Source organism: Diabrotica undecimpunctata, chromosome 4, assembly GCF_040954645.1.
Source record: "Diabrotica undecimpunctata isolate CICGRU chromosome 4, icDiaUnde3, whole genome shotgun sequence".
In the NCBI taxonomy this organism is placed as follows: Eukaryota; Metazoa; Arthropoda; class Insecta; order Coleoptera; family Chrysomelidae; genus Diabrotica; species Diabrotica undecimpunctata.
Genome location: NC_092806.1, coordinates 24,034,639 through 24,056,212, shown reverse-complemented (window position 1 = coordinate 24,056,212; position 21,574 = coordinate 24,034,639). Strand labels below are relative to the sequence as shown.

The 21,574-nt window shown below is 31.4% G+C and overlaps 1 protein-coding gene across 1 annotated transcript in view; it reads left to right on the top strand.

The window, feature by feature from the left end:
* The first annotated feature begins 418 nt into the window (after positions 1–418).
* LOC140439318 (uncharacterized) overlaps positions 419–21,574 on the top strand; it is a 47,593-nt gene continuing 26,437 nt past the window's right edge. Inside the window, exons 1-5 of the mRNA XM_072529157.1 lie at positions 419–713; positions 2,493–3,430; positions 3,493–3,788; positions 13,380–13,639; positions 20,815–21,172. Of these exons, the coding sequence (XP_072385258.1) occupies positions 2,532–3,430; positions 3,493–3,788; positions 13,380–13,639; positions 20,815–21,172 (1,813 nt within the window). The 5' untranslated portion in view covers positions 419–713; positions 2,493–2,531. The remainder of the gene's footprint in view (positions 714–2,492; positions 3,431–3,492; positions 3,789–13,379; positions 13,640–20,814; positions 21,173–21,574) is intronic.

The window sequence follows — 21,574 nt, the reverse complement described above, 5'->3', positions numbered from 1 at the left end:
TGTATTTGAAATAATGACATAGGCCACTAACAATGCTACCACCATTAATATACAAATGCAAACATACAGATTTTCATATTTCATGGATTTTAAACATATTCAAAATGATTAGGGAATCTTTAAGTAGTATATATTCGTTTTTAACAAATTTTTGCTGAAATTTATTGCAAAATTTCCAAAAAGGTGTAATAGTGATCAAACTTTATTTAAATCTAGACCTACAAAATATGCTATATTTAAGAGTTATTTGCCTTAAAACATTTTAGATATCCCAATTTTAGACAGCTACTTTATATATCTTAGTGATTTAATATAAAAATAATGGTAATTTTAATGTTAACCTTTTTTATATTTGAAAAATAAAATACAATAAAAAATTAACTTTAGCGCCAAAACCCTACAGTCCAAAAGATGGCGCCTCCCATTGTTAGTGAAAATTGTAAAATGGCGGACCAAAGTTTGGTGAGCTAGTGCATACAAAATTGTTAGAGGAAAACATGTTTAAAATGAAACTTTTGAAGAAAAAACTTTGTAAATAGTTAGCGAATTATAAAAACTTAGATATTTTATGGTTTATCGGCAATAGTGACTTATTCATATATAAGATTTCGAGTGTTTTTTGCTTATGAATAGACCTTGTCCACATCTTCTGTAGCCATATTTATGAAATTTATATTGAAAATATTCCTGATTTCTGCAATTTCAAATGAGAAGTAAGTACAACTTTAACTTAAAATAGATTTTTTATACCTCCATTAACATTCCGGTATATTTTAGTACTTTTACGAGATTTTACCATTCAAGTGGCTTTGGGCATAGCGTTGATTTTGTTGATTTCATGTCAGAGGTCAAGATTGATTTAGTTTATTTTGGATATAAGATTGTACATTTTTGGAAAGTTGTCTATGTCTTTAATCCCACGTTGATATCCTCAGAAAATAAATAAAAAAGTGTAGTGTTATTTATTTTTTTAAAAGAAAATTGGCTTCACAATAGTTCAAGGTTACTCTGCTATTCTTTTTTGAAGATTGCTTTTATTTCATTATTTCTACCCATTACTACTAATTCTCAAGTTAATTCTGATGTAATTTACTTATAAAGCACAGTATTTTAGCTAAAATGTGACACATGCTTCCCTATCTTCCTAATTAACCAAATACCATCTAATCAATATCTATCAAAATATTTGTTGCCACTTTTTTGATATATATTTTATAATTTGAGATAGCAATACAAGTTCATCTTTTTATAAGCTTAAATTGACAAGTGTATAATAACAATATATTTACATGTTACTATAAATGGTAAAAGTTGATGGTTATTTTTGATCAAAACAAAACTATAGATTCTCCAAGTGATACTTAAGTAATGTTTTTGTTGTACTTTAAATGGAGCACTCAATTATTTGATTTCATATGAGAAATTACATTTTCACATACATAGAAAAGAATTATAAGAATCGGTTTTTCTGGTTAACCCAAATTTGTTTTGTTGTTTCCACAATGCTTCCTGTGTGATCTGGGTATTTTTATTTGATATATTAAATTCTAGGAAACATTTTCTCTCTACTAATATTTTCGTATTTTTATAAAGTTTCAAACAATAAGAACTGTGTGTTGAAAGGAATTGTCAAACTATTATATTAGAGTGTGTCAGATTGATTAAATTAGATTTATGAACTATGAAGTTTATGAGAAGAAGACTTTTCTCTACTAGAGTTCAATGTATGTGGTATCTATTTATTCAGGTAGATACTACCTATGATAAAGAGCAAATAGGGAGAACATCAAAATGACAAACAATACATTTTTACTAAAAGTTAACTAAAAAGGAATCTTGAAACCAGAGAAAAGATGATATAAAGAATTTGGAAGTAAGATTTAAAATTATTCAGTGATATTTGTTTAAATTGCTGATTGATAGTTATAATTTGATAAATAATACATATAAAAACATTTTCTTAAAAAATAAGAATTAAAATGTTCTTAAAAGATTTTCGACATATATTTTGGAAAAAACATTCAAACAGATGTGAGATTACAAAAATTCATTAATAAAAACCTTAAAAAAGAAGAATCTATTGGAGAATTTGAGGAATATACTTTCAAATTCTTATCAAAAAGGCCATTTGTTGAAAAAGATAATAAATAATGTAGAAAACAAGGATTGGAGGAATAAATAACCATGGAGAATAAATAAAAGAGGTGTTGGGTTAAATTAAGAACATATTTAACATAGCTAAGATCAGGAAAACACAAACATTAGCAACTTAATTTAATTTACTTTTTTAATATTTAATTATTTAGACATTCTAATGTGTTTTTGATTTATAATTTCATTTGAATGTTTTTGGACTGCTATATATTTGTATTAAGTCTTCATATTGTTGGAACTTTAGAAATTTATAATTTCAATTTAAAAATTTTATTATCTCTAAAATATATCAAGATTATAATTTTGTTTATCAGAATAATAAAAACGTTCTTTTTTAGATGGGATGGCTAAACAACATGAGTTAACTACCATCAAACATGGATCCAGTGGGGCCATGGTATGCCACTCCCTATAACCGCCTTGCCAGTGTGCAAGCTGGATCTGGAAGTGGAGAATTGCATCACCATTTAGCAACAACGACTGCAGCAGGTGCTCCACCAACCACAACAGCCCAACTCCTGCCTGGTAGTTTTTTGTCACCACCCCCTGTTGGATATGAATCAGTATTTACTCCCCTTTTTCACCATGCAAGTGCCAAACCTGCAGCTCATTATGTATCCCAGGTTACTCAGCAAAGAGCACAAGCTTTGGCCCAAGCAGCTGCTACTAAGCAGTCTGGTGATGGAGAGTTCCATCCTCAAACTCAAGCCTTTTTTGAACAAGGTGCTGCAAGTGCCTGGCAGCAGAGCAGCCCCTTTGGTATTCTACCCCATGAAAGTGTTGTAGCCACTACTACCAGTAAAACTTATGAAAACTTTAATGCTCATTTTGCAGCTGCCCAAAGTATAAATAACCACTTAAATTCTCAAATTGCCAAATCAGGTAACAACAGGGCTCAAAGTCCACAGGTATCAACACCTTCAACAAAAACAAATGCATCACAAGGCAATCCAAGTAGTTTTTTTCAAGTCCCATCTAGTATATCAGATAATGCATCCAATACAAGTAAGACATTCTCCTCTGCCAATACTTCTAATATACAACAATCTTGTATAGTATCTTCACCTTCCACTACAGTTTCTAAGGAATATAGAGTTCCTCAACCTCCTGCACGTACTACATTTTTAACTTCTCCTAATGCTTCCCGTACTACTATTGAAAAGGCTTTTGCTTCACCACCTAGTAAACAACAGGCATCACCTGTTCAACAGCAAATTCAAACTAAGGCCCAGACAAAAATTTATTCAGAACTTGGCAGTCAACAAGAAAGACAAAGGTTAGTAGACTTTCTCTTCAAACATGTAGAAGGTTTTAAAACATTTCTGTATTTTTTATTAGGCCAAGTAATGAAGAAACACAAAGTCAATCATCTCCCATCAGCTTCTCCATTATGGATGCACCTGGCCGTTTAAATTATACTGGTAGTAATTCATCTGGAAAGAGACCACCTCAGTTCCCGCACAATTATAGACATTACCAGCAACAACAGCAACCACAAGGAAGTTCTAACTCTGAAGAATTTCAGAGGCCTAAAAGTGGCTCAGATTACAACAATTCTAATGGACCTGATTGCAATGTTGTAGTCCCAAGAAGACCTAGTCCACTTCAAGCACATTCCCAGGCATCACCTTTAGGTAATAATTGTTTTTGTAGTTTATTATTATTTATAAACATTTTTTATTAGAATATGAAATTTATATAATCTGCTTAGAAGAAAGTGTATGTTAATTATTTCAGAATATTAATATACATTAACATGACGATTGAAAATGCTAAGCAAAAAGGGCAATATATTATATGAATGAAACTACTTAGATTTCTTTTGAATTTTTATTAGTTTTTGTAGCAAATTTATCAAATCTATTGAACATTTTTTCTGAAATTGTTTTATAAAGGCCATCATTTACCAAATAGATAATTGAGTCATCATTCAGAATAATTTATCTTCTTACAACTATTTTGAACATCAATCCTAATATTTTTCATTGAATTATCGGTCTAATCTTGATATTAATTACTTTGAGCAATGCTAAATGTCTCCTGGTCCATTTAGGTTATGTTTATTCAGAAATATGCTTAGCTTGCCTAAGTTTAGTACAGAATAAATTAAATAAATTAGATACCACCAGTTGCCCAATATTGCTTGGTTAGTATTTAATTATTTTAGAGTGGATTGGGTAGTTCTTTAAATCAGTAAGGGTGGTTATGTTTTATGGATTATACTATGAAGTATCTAGTGTTACTATAATATTAACATATCCAACATATTAACATATCCATAAACTATAGATTGGAAAATGTTTATTTGATTTTTGTTCTATTTTGCTATTTGTGTTGGATACGATTTTCAGAGTCATATGAATGGGTAGACTGGTAACAAATGTAAGTAACAGATTCTATAGGAATCTAATTGGTTGATTTGAGATGTGTAAATAGCAGTACAAGCCCTGAAAATCATATACAGGATTGGTTTTAATTATACTACTATTTCCAGACATAATAATAAGAAATTGATTAGTCGAGCAAATTTGTACTTCTTCTTCACATATAATGTTGCCCTGTGAGGCTTCAGATGTAAATTTGTACTTAAAAATGTTAAAATTATAAAATAAAACTAAGTTTTTTAATGTACTAAAACAGTTAAACTCTTTCTCAATTTTTTTTTGGGTGTTGCCAAATTTATATGATCTCTTATTATACTGTTGTGTATTAATAAAACAGAAGAAGCAGTATCATTTTTTTCTACATTTTGGTTAATTTCTAGAGGGATGAAAACAATATTTACCAGAAATAAAGTTACCATATTTTTTTGAGTAGAAGATGCACCTCAAATTTATAAGATGATTTTTATCTTATATATAATATATATAAGAAAAATATATAGAGAAATATGCTTATATACCAAAAGGCAATTGACTGAAGGCTCTTAGCCAGTATTTACAGCAGTAGTATAGATACCATAAATTATTCTTTTTTTAATACTGCATATAATACAATAATTAAAAGAAATAGTGATAATTACAATATTTTCAAACTATTAACCCCTTAATGTATGTGCCCTTATCTCTGACGATTTTCACTTAAAAAAATTCAATTATTTTTGACCAAAACTATAAAAAGTTGTTTATTGTTTTGATATGTAGAGGATTTCTTCAAATAGAGTTATCTCTGGATATCTACTGTGTTTTCAGGTATCTTCATAATGTGAGGTTCAATCAATTGCATGTTTTTTTCTATGATAGAGAAAGATTTAAACAAATTATTGAGTCCTTCATTTATAGGTTCTATTCCAGTTTTACTGTAAAGTGTTCTATTTGATGGATTATGAAATGGATTATCAGGATACATTGTATTCTTGTAATTTGTCAAAGGCTGGCTGTTTCACCCACTTTTATTCGTAGCAGAATTTTTACAATTATAGAAAATTGTAGAACCAAATTCCACCATGGATCTGCAAATCATTTTTCAAATATTGGCACCAGTTTCAAATGAAATTCCATCATTATTTTATGTTAAGCTTTCAAAGTGTTTTGCTTTAGTTATAGTTTTTCTTTTTATTCATGATGTATGGTAGTTGAACTTTAATTCGTTGTCTATTCCAATTCCCAAATATTTGACATATTTTTAGGGGGTTTAGTTGATAGTCAGGGAATCTTGGATCATCACCAATCATCTTGGATTCTATGGTTAAATATTATTAGTTGTGTTTTAAATGGATTTATTATTAATTTCCATTTATTGGCCAAAGATATTGTGTCATATACCTGCCTTTGTAATCAGTTAATCATACCTATTAAATTTTTCAGATATCACTGCATAACTGTGTCTTGCATAAATTGTAACAAATTACTATTGGTTAGTCCATTTCACATGTCACCGTAGTAGAGAAGATATTGCTGAACGCTATGGAACTTCTTGTTGCATTGGAAAAGATTGGAATATGTTCTATTAATTTTAACTCTACACCTACACCCTTAAGAAATTCACCAACAATCAATAGTAGCAAAGTGGAGCAGTTCATTCTGTGAACTTTGTATAATAATTATTTATGCCAAACGGAGTCAAAAGCCTTTTTGATATCTAAGAAAACTCTTTGTCTTTGGTCCTTGTTATCTTGCTACATGTACATTGGATGTTACTATTAAAAGAGAGTGGTTTGTTAATGATTTTTTCTGAAATCCAAACTGGTGTGCTTTCTTCTTCTTCTTCTTCTAATGGCGCTACAACCCTTTGTGAGTCTTGGCCTGGTTAAAAATGTTCTTCCATTCTGCCCTGTCGGATACTTTCCTTCGCCACTGCCTGATGTTCATGGTTTTAAGATCCCTCTCTACGTCGTCTATCCATCTTTTACGGGGCCTTCCTCTTGTTCTGTTTCCTTGGGGCTTCCATCTCTGGACTACTTTTACAGCTCGATTATCTGGCATTCTTTCTAGGTGACCAAGCCAGTTTAGTCTTTGTGATTTTACAAATCTGACAATATCTGCACTCTGCATTAGTTCATCCAGCTCGTGGTTCATTTTAATTCTCCACGAACTTTCGCTGCATTGGGTTGGTCCAAATATCTGGTCAAATATCAAATAACTGGTGTGCTTTAATGGTGGTTTAATTCTTCATATAATCTTCCTTGTAGAAAAATGTACTTTAATCTTTCTTTCAGATTATAGGTTTAATTTATTGTTAACATAACGCATACTAGCAATATTCAGTTCATCTTCATTCTTGATGCTATCACTTGTCTAGTTAATGTCTCTGTTCTTATTACTTTTGTCTGAACTATTCTTGACACTCCTTTCAAAAATAGTTCCATCTTGAATACTGTCTATAGTATTACTTATTCCACATTTTTTAAATCACTTTATAATTGTCTCGTTTTTCACAGCTTGCCATGAATTTTTAACCCAGGTCAAACTTTTGAAATTGTTTCTTTGTCATTGTCAGTTCATACATCCTGTTGTGGTGACATCATAATTTCCACAAGGAAAATAATTCCTGTAGCTGGCTGTATACCACGTATAACAAAAGAGGTTAGTCTTTGTATGTGGGTATATTTTATTTTATAAAAACCCTTAAAAGGGCAACATTACAAGCACGAACGTTTTCGGAACAACTGTTCCATCATCAGGTTAAAATACAGGTTACCATGCCTGAGCCACCAAAATATTTGGGTAAAAACCCTTTAAAATGAAATGTGTTACCAAAGATTGTACATGATGTTGATAATATTATATGATGTTTAATATTTTAATTAGATTTTACTTCAGGTAACATACACCCATGCTTAAGTGAGTTCCAGTGTCCGGAGAGTAAACCTCTTCAAACGGACTTCAGTTGCCAGCCATAGTCCGTTTGAAGAGGTTTACTCTCCGGACACTGGAACTCACTTAAGCATGGGTGTATGTTACCTGAAGTAAAATCTAATTAAAATATTAAACATCATATAATATTATCAACATCATGTACAATCTTTGGTAACACATTTCATTTTAAAGGGTTTTTACCCAAATATTTTGGTGGCTCAGGCATGGTAACCTGTATTTTAACCTGATGATGGAACAGTTGTTCCGAAAACGTTCGTGCATGTAATGTTGCCCTTTTAAGGGTTTTTATAAAATAAAATATACCCACATACAAAGACTAACCTCTTTTTTTACATCATAATTTGGCTTTGCTATCCATTTATTCCACTCTCCTCGAATAAAATTTTTAAATTGTTTGTAATTGATTGTAAAGTAAAGGTTGTAATTGATTTGTGAGGACTCTAGGAATGACCACTGTTTCTGCATTCAATCCTTTTAGAAACTTCTTGGTTGATTCTGTTGTATGCACTTTGAATTGGCCCCATATTAACATCACAGGTTTTTAAATAATGCACTTGGATGTTTTGCCCATATCTTTTCTAACCATAATTTCATTCTGGTGTCATTGAATGTGAATAATATTACCACTACAGAGCGTTTCACGTTAAGAAAATAACATTAGGCTTATGGAGATCAGTGTTGCCAAAACTCTCAGGCATGCGGTTTACTAGATTGTCGATATATTTTTCGAATTTTCATTTTCAATTAACATTTAACTGTAAAGTCAGAATAACAACTGAAGAACCACAAAGCCTTATTATCATTACGTAGTCTCAGAGAATGACACAAAATCACTGACATACGCACACCGTATTATTTTAAGAATTAGTAATTAGATATACGCATTCCAAGCGGTCCGTTTAGTTGCTTTTAAATCTTAAATAGCCGGCAAAGTGCATGATTTAACTAAGCAATATTTTCTACTGATTTCTATGATTCATGGTATATGATATTCTTACCGAAAAACAAATAAACTGTCGTTACTATAATTAAAATAAGATAAAATAAAATTATCTTTTGTAAATACCATTTATTTAATTAAAATCATTTTTCCTACTTTTCATCTCTTGTTTCGAATGGACACTTTTGGTCAATTACGTTAAAAAACAATTATTTAATTCATGTCTGTGAAAACGAAAATACAAATTATACAACCGTGAATAGTGCTTGTGTTCATCGTGGCATCGCTGCGCTTCTATCGTCCATAAGAAATACATGGCCCTATCTCTGCAATGTTATTTTCTTAACGTGGAACGCTGTATAGAAATTTCATCTTTTGCTAATGTTTTTCTTTTCAATATTACCATAGGTGGTAGTTTTTTATTCATCAGTGTAACAAGCTAAAACTACAGTGTAGTGAATTTTTTCATGACTTTGTTTTAATCACTATTTATTAATCGAATTGCAAATATGAATGAGATGCATCTAACTTGATGTTCCTTCAAATCAGACTGTAGGAAGGAACATAAAAGTTAGAGGCACCTTATTTATATTCGCAATTTGATTAATCTCCAAATTTCCTTCTCATTGATATTACAAGTCTATGGAATTCCATAATTTTAGATTCATATTCAGCCATCATTTTTTGGGCTAGTATGGTGGTGGAACACATACATAACCCATGTCTCTTCATAAATCTGAAGCACCAAGACCTGATAAAATTTTAAATTCCATTATTAGCAGTTGCCCATGTTTTCTTGTCTTTACTTAGCAGTTTTAATTGTTCCATTTTTTTTTTCCACCATTTTTGATCCATTGTCTCTTGGTGGTCGACCAAAATGTCTTTCTGCTGCTTTGTTTCCATATTGTTGTACGTAATTGATCACAGTTAATTTATACTTCACATCTTTTATGTTTTACTTTCATTTTTTCTCATTTCAGAGTAAACATTTTAAAGATTAATAAAAGTAGTTCAAATGAATCATACAAATAAACAAGATTATAGACTAAGACTCTACCTAATGCTAGCTATCAATGATCATAGATAAAGAATCTAGTAAATCAGTGACCTCCAGCTTCTTGCAGGAGGAGGTCACTGATATTTTTCGGACTATAAGACATTCCTTAAATTGAAAGACAATTTATTAAAAAATATATTTGATTGCTACCTTGAAAATATCGTGAAATGCCGTAGAGGAAGTGGAAGGAAACAGATGTCATGGCTCAAGAATATTCCTGATTGGAATGAAATACTCAGTGCTGAACTATTCCAATTAGCTGAAGACTGTTAGCACATCTGACCCATTTTCTTAATATTGGTGGTCTGGTATTCCATGTTATTTCTAATGACAGTAGTTCTCCCCTTTCATCATTAAATGGTTATTGAATGTAATTGGCCCATTAGAGAAATCTTTCCTTCATATTAGTAGTTGTATCCCCTTCATCATTTTTAAGGATATTCATTCTTGTGTTAGTTCTAGAACCTGTCATTTCTTTAATTATTTTGTGTAGATTAAAGATATACTTTTATCCAAATCTTCTATTTATTCGCTTGGAATCTCTCTTTTTTGCCTCTCAAATTTTCTTTTTGAGTTTTAATGTAATTGAAACATTTTGTTGAGAAATCTCATTTTAGTGATTGCTGAATTGTTTCGGACTAAAGGCAATCTTTGTTTGAAGTTTATCATCGAAGGACGTTATAAATTAATGAGTCAAGTATATCTTTTGCCAGTCCGAAAGTCATTTGGTGGTGGATTTGTAGGATTTGGATGTTAAGTTATGTAGACAACATATTGAAGTTTGCATTACTGGATAATTTCTAGAGGAATGCCAAATTGAAGTTATGTGAGTGGTCAGCACTGAAAAACAATTTGCCTTTGACTTTAAAGATAATACAGAGGAAATAGCTTCTCTGCTTTATTAGTTATATCAGTTCTTTAAATTCTCAACAAATTTATTTTGCAGAATTTCATTATTCAAAGCTGAACACTCTATTTGGACCATTTTCATAGTCCTCTAACTGTTGCAGTCTCTTCTTGTTATGTAATACTGAACTCTTAAATTTGTCTAAATTTTCCCTCCAGAGGTAATCAAATATTTAAATCTTTTTTTTTTATGAAACAACACAGTTTCTAGAAACAATTCTTCGAGTGATAAGTAGTAGATAATTCTTCTAGTAATAATAATTGATAATAATTATCTGATATGCAAGTGATGTACAAGATCTTGGGACAGAAGTAACTTTGTGCCAAAACGTTCCTGGGTACTGTATGGGATATATGTGTAATCAGTAATTATTCAAGAGTTTCCTGTGTAGCGTAATTACCAATGGGAAGTATCCAGTTCATAATAGCATGCTGTTAAGTTTTGTTTTAAATCTCGTGCGTGTTAAAAAAACTCGCACAGAAACGATTCAAATACACATGCCCTTACAGATAAAACTAAATTAAACTAACAAACTAAAAAAATCGGTTGCCTGTAAAGTCGGTTTTACGGGCGAAGATTTTACGTGACAACGTCTTTTTCTTGGTAGAATATTTATTGATATGAATATTATTAAATTGCACAATAGGAACAAGGAATTGAATGAAAATAAGAATTGCACAAATTTTAACTATAGAAATATATTTTGTTTACTAAAACATTGTACATGTAAACTTAAACTTAACTAATTTCTATTTGAGTGATTTTGTTGAGGATAGGACGATGATAGGAGAAATATGAAATGAAAGGAAGTGTTTCTGCTGTAATGTGTCCTGAACGCCAAGAACGATCGGGAAAGACAGAGACACAAGCACGGAAGCACGCACCGATTCAACGCGCCTAATTCTCTAGTGCTGCGCGCGCAGCGGACCGATCATGTTTGAGTGGGAGAGAGACGCAAGGCATTCGCCGGTCCGGCGGGCCTCTCTCTCGTTCGGTGACTCACTGTAACAGACGTGAGCGGGCGTTACACTTTTTCATGAATGACTCCGAGCCACAACCTAATTTAAGATGTTGTCACGTCAAAAGCTCAAATTAAAGCTGCTTGAAAAAAGATCATTTGTGGATTACCTCACTAGTCTCAACCAATATGGCAACTCCATCTGAAAACCTATCTTGACACTCAAAGAAGTCTAAAACTCAAGTACCTCCAATCAGTACTCAAGCCTAACAATGCTATGCCAGATGATGAAGGAACAAGGGAGTTATCCCAAAATCCCATAAATATTCCACCCATAAAAACGTTATCAGTTAAAGGAGTACAAGACAAACAGTTTTGCACCACCATGTTTCTAGATGTCAGCCAAGCCTTTGACAATGTGTGGCACAGAGAATTATTATTTAAGTTAAACAAGTAACTTCTCATAACCTAGTTCAAATTATTAAGATCTTATTCAATGAACATACATCAGACAGTTTTCTCATCAAATCCGGTGTACCACAAGGAAGTGTTATTGGCCCAGTCCTATATGTACTATACACTTAGACACAACAAACTCCTGCTACTAGAGAAACCACAATAGGTACATTTGCTGATGACACTGTTATCCTTGCAAAAGACACAAATCTGGTGAAAGCTCCCACACTTAATTGTTATAAACACAGCAGCTGTGATTTTTTAAACAAATTAAGCTAACAACTTCTATTGGTTGTAGAAAACTTTTTTTTTTAAAAACTTTGTCATGATTTCAGCTATAAGAGTCAATATTGTTCTGAAGCTATTTCTTGTGACGTCTTAAAGTATTGTAATGGGAATAAGTCACAATTGAAGTTTAAAATAAGTTTATTGACATTTCAATTTCCACTTCGGAAATCATTCTCAAAATACAAACATTAATTAAAAATTAATAATTTTAATTGAAATTGAAAAATTAATAAACCTCAATTGTGGCTTATTCCCATTAAAATAGTAAGAATCAATAAGTTAAAAATGTCTCCCCTACTTCAAAGCAATAAATAATGGATTGAAAAACTTTTTGAGCAATTATTTTTATTCTTACATAAAAATAAAAATATAATTGATTAACAAGAGAATCTGTTTAAGATAGATCATCTTTTTTAGGAAAACAGTTCTGGCCATGTAAAATTTATAAAAATTTAGGAATTTTTATGAATAATTAAACGTGTCTTGAAAAGGAATTGACCGATCGGATTTTAGGAAGTCTCATTCGATTTTTAATACAATATAATGCTTTTTGCACAAAGAAAAATAATTTTTACAAAAGTTATTTCAATTATTAAAGATGGCAATAATTCACATTTTTGGACTTTCAGTTGATAATTTTGCATAAATTATTGGGTCAAATTTAATGTACCTCATCTCAAATTAAAGCTTTTTTATGTACTTTCATCCAATATTCTGCTCATTTTACCCTAAAATATTGATTTGAGACAATAAAAATAAAATTAATCAAAAAACACCGTTTTTGCACCTTAAAAGTGCAAATACTTCTTTTCATTGTCCAAAATTTTTGTCTATAGCTTAGACTAAGATGTTTTTTTGTTATTATTAATAACATAATTAATATTTGTCTAAAACTTAGATTTGAGAATTCTAACCAAGTTTTGAGAATGGCTCGTATGTGTACCAAATTCATTCCAAAAACATCAAAATAAACATATTTTAAACTAAAATTGTGTAAAAATAATCAATTGTAATAAGTAGTAGACAATACTGGTTATTCACAGATAGAGTTTAATGGACTAATAAAACTTTACAAGCTTTAATATATGGAACAAGTGATTAAATCTATATGAATAGTAATGAATAGTAGAGTACTAAATGATAAATACTAAAATTAATTTTATTGATTTTTACGAAAACGATCGCCTAGTTCTTGAGTTAACTAGAGTTGAAGGTGTCAATATGACTATAAAAATTTTTAATAATACTTGCTTACATATAAGCAAGCTTATAAGTAAATTAAAATTAATGATTATTTGTAGGTCATGCACAAAGTCCGGCTTATCCTATGTACAATAGTCCAATGAACTCAATCTCATCTCCTCAGCAAAGTTCTAGCAATCAAGTAGCCCCTCCGTCGCCACTTGACGTTTCTGTACCTAGGCCTAGCTCTCAAACTAGCAACGTAGCTTACCCTTCTGTTATAACTAGAGCATTAAACCATGAGAAGTCGTTTCCTGAAAGGTATGAACGACCAAATCATAACAACCAGCAGAATCAAAATTGTTGGGATGAAAGACAGGTGAGTACATTAGTAAATAAGTATCTAAATTGAACATATAAAAAGTTTTTAACAGGCAAATGAAATTCCCATCTTTCCTATTCACATGTTCTAATAAAAACCTTGACTTTAATAATTGTATCCTACTTTTACATACACATATTTTCATCCTATCGATTTATTGAAGTTTCCGTATTCTATCAAAGGTACATTGTTATTGCTGTTGATATCCCGTTTTCCTGGATTGATTGCTTCTGACGGTTTGTCTGCCAAACAAAAATGTACATGGTAATTTATTTTTTTCTTTTGATGTCCTTTATTGTCTTTATTACTATTAGCTTTTTTCGCAGAGACAATCCATAACTCGTTTCTGACTGATTCGCATGTGCAGTTGCGTTTTGAGCGTTCGCGGTGTTAAAAATCCGGGACAGAAAGTTTGATGTTCACGGAGTTTTTCTGACTGGTTCATGATCAGTCAGAAACAGGTCCATTTGGGTTTGTTGAATTGTTGAATTTCTATTTCTATATAATTTATTCCCCCTTGCAGTTCATTTTCATATTGTATTTCTATTGTTTTCCTATTTGTATCACCCACCATATTGGTCTTAGTGATTTCATCATAAATAGTTAACATTTCATCAAATCTCACATCTCTTAAACAAAAAATTTCATTAGTTTCATAATTAAATAATCTATATCCAGTTTCTGTATATCATATTATGCAACGTTGTGCTCTTGTACCTTTATTGTACCATCTAGTGGCGTTTTTCTCTGTTATTTGCTTTAGTGGATGTTCTATTTAACTCATATGCAGAGCACAGAATTGCTTCACCCCATAACTCTCTTGGTAGTTTAGTTTCATCACATTTGGACCTTGCTTTGTCTAATAAGCTTCTGTTGATTCTCTCTGAAATCCCATTTTCTTGTGGAGTCTATGGCATTGTATATTCCACCTTAATACCTTTATTTTTACAAAAATCTCTACATGCATTAGATTTAAATTCGCCACCATTATCAACTCTAATTCTTTGCGTTCTTAGATTATGCTGAGTTTTAATTAATTTAATAAACAGAAGAATAGTTTGATCAGTTTCACGTTTGTTTTTTAATAATGTTACTACTAATCATCTAGTAATTTTGCCGAGAATATCAATTTTAGGATCGTAAAAAAGATTCAAAAACGAAAAGATTCGTGTTAAAAACGCAAAAAAAATGTTTCAAATGAAAAATGTAGCTGAGATAATTTTGAACAAAAATGTTTATTAACACTTTTTGCGTAGAATGAACCGCTCAGAAACAACAATTGAAGCGACCGGCGATTTTGAATGTTAATTCCGCGTGCGAAATCAATGTTCAATAAAATTTGTATTAACTCAACGGAAAAAAATCGATATCTTTTGATCAGAGTTTCCTATCGACAAAAATCAAAATTCGTTTTAAAGGTGAAGAGTGCAGTTTTTGTATGCAATTTTTGTATTTTGCAAATGAAGACAGTTCCTATAAAACTGTTCAATAAAGAAACTGCGCGATTTTTGCCATTTTTTACGATTCTCGTGAGATCAATAAAATTTATACTTGCATTGACCGGTCATAGTGAAATTTCCATTGATGGAGACCAGCCTTCAAAACCTAAAATACAGTGTGATCCATTTAGATTGGAAACACCTCTATAAAATTTGAAGTTGTTAACCGATTTTAACCAATTTTTTTTAATGTCATGTAATAAAAGGTCTATTGCGGGACAAAATATGAAATATTTAGTTAAATTTTCAGGGCAGTCTACGATACTTTTTCTTCGTCGAAAATGGAGAATTTGTATTAGCGATCTTTTTATTAAAAAAATCGGTTGCCTGTAAAGTCGGTTTTACAGGCGAAGATTTTACGTGACAACGTCTTTTTCTCGGTAGAATATTTATTGATATGAATATTATTAAATTGCACAATAGTTGTTTGCAGTTGAAACGCGCTGTTTCTTCTCAATAGACTGAATTACGATTGATTGCAGAGTGATTTAAACTAATAATTTACTTAACACTATCAACATTTGTCAATAGTATGACATAACCTATAAACTCAGTTTCTCAACTTTTGTGTCAATCTAACAATTAATCAATCAATCATAGTTTACGATAATGAAATATTAGTGTACAATTATTTACCTTTATTGTTGTAGTTGTTGTAAATGACGAATCTAAGCACTCCACATTTTCACTACAGACACAGCTGACGATACTTTAACCACACGTGTGAACTTGTATTATGACGCTTTCTCGGTTTTCCAACGCCAAGAACGCTCGAGAAAGACAGAGACACAAGCACGCACCGATTCAACGCGCCTAATTCTCTAGTGCTGCGCGCGCAGCGGACCGATCATGTTTGAGTGGGAGAGAGACGCAAGGCATCCGGCGGGCCTCTCTCTCGTTCGGTGACTCATCGTAACAGACGTGAGCGGGCGTTACACTTTTTCATGAGTGACTCCGAGCCACAACCTAATTTAAGACGTTGTCACGTCAAAAATTTCTACGCCACTGGATTTAGAGTGCCTTCAAATAGCTATGACAAAAATTTCATTACAATATATTTATTAATAACGAAGACAACTTAAAATTTTAAAACTCACTAAGCTACGAGTCAAAAAAGAACACCCTGTATCAACAGATAACCATAAAGCTAATTATTTTTCAAATAATTTTAATAATAAACCACTACTAGACAAAAAAATGTTTAAAATAGCATAAAAATTTAATGCAAGTAACGGACTTACATTGTTATTAACTTTACATGCTACAACTTAAATCTCAGTTACCATGACAACATATTACTATTTGATATTATTTGTGTCATACAAATTTCAGTGCTAGCATAAATTTATGCATAATATCTGCAACAATATTTACTTCAAATTCTTCTAATAATATTTTGTGTAATGGTTGCAAGATTAAGTTTGAGAGAAAAAATTTAAATTATACGTCTTTTGGGAGATAACGATAGAAGAGCCAGGGAAGTTTGTATAATATTTAATGACAGACATGTGGATCGTCCTAATATTAGCTGCGGTACGGTAAACAAAATAAATAGAATATTTAATGAATATGGTGCAGTATCAAAACTAATTTTAAAAAATAACCCGTTACAAAGAAGAAGAGGAAATGATCAAATCATTTTAGATCATTTCAGAAATAACCCTAATGCCAGTTTAAGGAATGCCAGTTTATATTTGAATGTGCCTCGAGAGAGTATTCGGCGATGTCTTAAGGTAAATAATATTAAACCTTTCAAGCCAAAATTCTTACACACATTACAAGAAGGCGACGAAGCAAAACGTTTAGAATATTGTTTATGGGCCCAAGGGGAATATTTAAACAATATAAATTTTCTAAAAAACGTGTTGTTTACCGACGAAGCCACTTTCACTACAAATGGAGTAGTATCATCACAGAATTGTCGCTATTGGACAGCAGATAATCCCCATTGGGTAATAAACTGTAAAAGCCAGTATTCTCAAAAAATCAATGTCTGGTGTGGTATACTGAACGAGCGAGTTATTGGTCCTTTCTTTTTTGAAGAAATCTTTTTAGAATTTTTAAACACTTGTGGGATATTACTCATGAGCTCCCAATTAATGAACGATTAAATTTGTATATCCAGTTAGATGGGTGTTCTGTTCATTACACCAGAACCGTGAAGCAATGGCTAAATGAAAATTTTCCGAACCGTTGGATAGGCCGGCGTATTCCGTTGATAGATTGGCCACCCAGATCTCACAATTTTAGACTTCTTTCTCTGGGGAGTTATCAAACAAAAAGTTTACCAAACCCGTGCAAGAGACGTAAACGAACTTCGTGCAAGAATTCGACAGGCATGTGCAGAAATTACTCCCCAACAACTAAGAAATGTAATATTCTTAATATTCATAGAAATATTCATAAAAGCTACGACAAATGTATCCAATTAGATGGTGGATTGGTAGAGGCAACTAGGATTTAAACTAAAATTATGTTTCCATGTTTCTGTTAATACAGAGTGTTTTTTTTTACCGTTAATACAGAGTGTTTTTTTCTTAATGTGTTTTAAAATTTTAAGTTGTCATAAGTTTATTAATAAATATATCTTAATGAAATTTTTGTCATAGCTATTTGAAGCCACTCTAAATCCAGTGGCGTAGAAATTTTTTTAATAAAAAAATCGCTAATACAAATTCTCTGTTTTCGACGAAGGAAAAGTATCGTAAAATGCCCTGAAAATTTAACTAAATATTTCATATTTTGTCCCGCAATAGACCTTTTATTACATGACATTAAAAAAATTTTGGTTAAAATCGGTTAACAACTTCAAATTTTATAGAGGTGTTTCCAATCTAAATGGGTCACACTGTATGAAAATTCGATTTTGATTTTTGGCAACAAATATGACTAAACATGCAGAATTTAAACTTTTACATTACAAATGATGCACGTCACGGGTAATGCCTCCAAGAAGACGGTTTTGTGTGTAATTTATCGAAGTTAAGTACTTTTGAATGAAAACGTACTAGTGTAAAAGAGGAGTTTTAAACGTTTTAGATCGTTTGTAATGTGAAAGTTTAAATTCAGCATTTTTAGTCATATTTCAAATGCCTCATATTTGTTGCCAAAACTCAAAACAAAAATTTCATGCTATAGATTTTGAAAATTAGGTTCTAGTTATGAAAACTCTATAGTGTCCGGTCAATGAAAGGGATACATTGTATTGATCTCATGAGAATCATAAAAAATGGCAAAAATCGCGCCACATTTATTTATTTCACACCTTTATAAAAACTGAGTTCATTTTCGACAAAATAGAAAAACTGCGTACGAAAGCTGCACTCTTTACCTTTAAAACGAATCATAATTTTTGTCAATAGGCCACTCGGATCAAAAGATATTGAATTTTAACCGTCGAGCTGATACAAATTTTATTGAGCATTGATTTCGCGCGCGTAACTGACATTCAAAATCGCCCATCGTTTCAATCGTTGTGTCTGAGAGAACGGTCATTCTACAAAAAAATTGCTAATAAACGTTTTTGTTCAAAATTATCTTAGCTACATTTTTTATTTAAAACATTTTTTTCTATGGCCTACAGATTCTTGGTAAATCGATTTTTTCCGTTTTCCCCCCTGTACGTGGCGGATTTTACAGGAAAGCCCGGGGGTTAAAGTGGTAAAATTTTTTTGCATCTTTTTAAGCGTCATACAATTGACATTTTTGGCAAAATTCAGCTTGTTTGTATGATTTTTAGAGGTTCAGTAGTATTTTCGTCTCTGACGACTGGAATAATCTATTAATACTTGAAAGTATTTATAACCTTCAGATGTTGGTGTAGTTACTGGACTTGAAATATCTGAGTGTATCAACTGACCAATTTTTGTTGTGTATTTATAACATTTCTAAAATGGTTTTCTAATACTTTTACATTTCATACAATCATACAAATTTCTGAACTCCTAAGGTAGTCCTAATATTTTTAAATTGTGTCTATGTGTCCTAATCTATGCCATAAGTTATCATCTATAGTCTTATTTACATAACTTACTATATGATTCGTCTCGTTACAATAATTATATTTATCATTAACAAAATCTACTTTTAAACAAAATAAATTATTCAACATTTCACACTGAAATTTTGATCCAATTTTATTTACAATAGCTTGTCTTTTACCATTAATATCGTTAACAAATGTTACTCTAAAACCTTTTTCTAATAATTTAGATACAGAAATGAGGTTATGTGATATAGCTTTAACAATAAGTGCTTCTATTTTAATATCTCGTCCCTGCATGTAACTTTTATTGTATCTACCTTATTTGCTACCAATACCTCACCATTCTTTGCAGTTCCAATTTCACTGTGTTGATTTGTTTTACATCTACCGTGTCTTCCTTTACCATGTGTTGTGTACATCCAGAATCTAGAATGAATATCTGTAGATTGAGAGTTGCTATGTCACACGTTGCAGTTACACCACTTAATGCAATGAAAGCTAATTAATTTGCTTGATTCGCCTGTGATTGCTTACCACATTGATTTCGTCTACTATGATAATTTGTACCATTTTGTATATATGTACTTCTTGAATGCCCTTGAAAGTTTCCTCTTGGATTGTGACCTCTATTCCCACTTTTGAATTGGCAACACTTTGATATCTTATGTACTAATTTGTGACATTTATAACAAATTATTGGCTGATTGACTCGGAATGACATTTCATTAACATTAGCTGGTTTACCTTGTTTTGATTTAAGTTTCATTTCTTCATCTAATAGTCTGGACGTCTGGACAAAGTCCGTTTTAATACTTGTGTTCATTCTTTCTATAGCTGTAATGGCTGATTCATACTCTTCATTTAATGATAGTAATAAATGGCATGCTTTGTTTTCTTCTTCTAGTTTTGAACCAGCATTTTCAAAATCTCTTAAAAGGTTGTCGAACAACAGAAAGTTATCTTCTAATTTTTCATTTCTTTTTAGCTTCAATGTTAAAAATTTACGTTTCAATGTTAATTTTGTAAATACACTTTTTCTTTCGAATATGTTTTCCAGGGTTTTAATCATTTCTTTTGTAGTTTTTGCATCCTTAACTAAATCCAACTATTTCTCTGTTAAACAATGCACTATGATGCTTTTACCTTTGGAATATTTTAGTTTAAACTCTGCTTTCTCTTTCGCTTCACTGTAATCTTGCTCTGTTTTCTCCAATACATCTGATAATTGTCTTTCTTCCAGTAGTATAGTTACTCTGAATTTCCAATTGTTAAAGTTTCTAGCATTTGTCAGCTGAGAAATATTCACAATTGCATTAGCCATTTTATATTTCACACTTTTCTTTTTATTCTTTATTTTTTGTCTGTCTGGGTGCCCATAATGTGTTAGAATTTGTTGTTCCCCAGTTATGGTAATTAAGGGTTGCCTTAAGAGCTGACGTTGTTGCCACCCTGTATGCTATATTTGAATAAAATTACTTTTTGGAACTATTAATCTTAAAATTTCGTAATTTCTGAAAATGAATTCAATTTCACTTTGGAGGGCGAAACTTTATGAAGGAATTAATTTCATTCTTCTCTAAACGCATGAACTTGACATTTGCGCTATACTGCCAAGCTCCGGAAATATTATATTTTTTAATGTATATAAATAATTTTATTTGTCAGTAAAAACTAAATGTATATTTTAGGGCCAAAGAAAATTTCAGAACAATCAATCGGGGTCCCAATCTAGTACTACCTACAGTTCAAACAACAACATAGAAATGAATAGGAGCGAACCAAATCAACAGCAGCAGCAGCAACAGCAACGGGTGGTTCTGGGAGTGGCCGAACGACAGCAGACTTATTTTGATTCAAACAGTGGTCACCAAGTGACGTTACAGGATCTGTCAAGCTGTAGGGGAGATCCTATGAGTATAGTAAAGAATCTACAGCAGCAGCAGCAGAGCTGTCAGGTGCAACAAAATGAGATTAAAACAGAAGCGAAGCCTCCAAAAAGGAGGAAGAGTAGTGATAAGCCGATTGCTGATATGCATCCATTACCAAGTAAGTGCGATGTACTTTGAATTGTAAGGCATTAATCTGTAAAAATATTCAATCTATTTTTTCTTTTGTGATTTTTTTTTGGGTAAGCAGTATTGATATTGGGATATAAGGTATAAATGTCAATTGATATTGTTATTTATGCTTTATATGCTCTATATATATCATACAGTCGGTTTAGTTTTACTGTTGTAAGAATATATTTAGTTTTATAGTTGATTTTCCCTACCATTGTCTTAAGTTTTTGAGCCATCATATTTTTCTTATGCAACAAAACCACATTTACCTTGTATCTTTTTCTGTATGGTGATTGCAAAAGTTCATATTTTTTCAGGGAGCTTCTTAATGTGACTGAAGTATTCCAGCTTGCTTCTTTTTATTACATTGACTAGTTGTGTTTGTTTA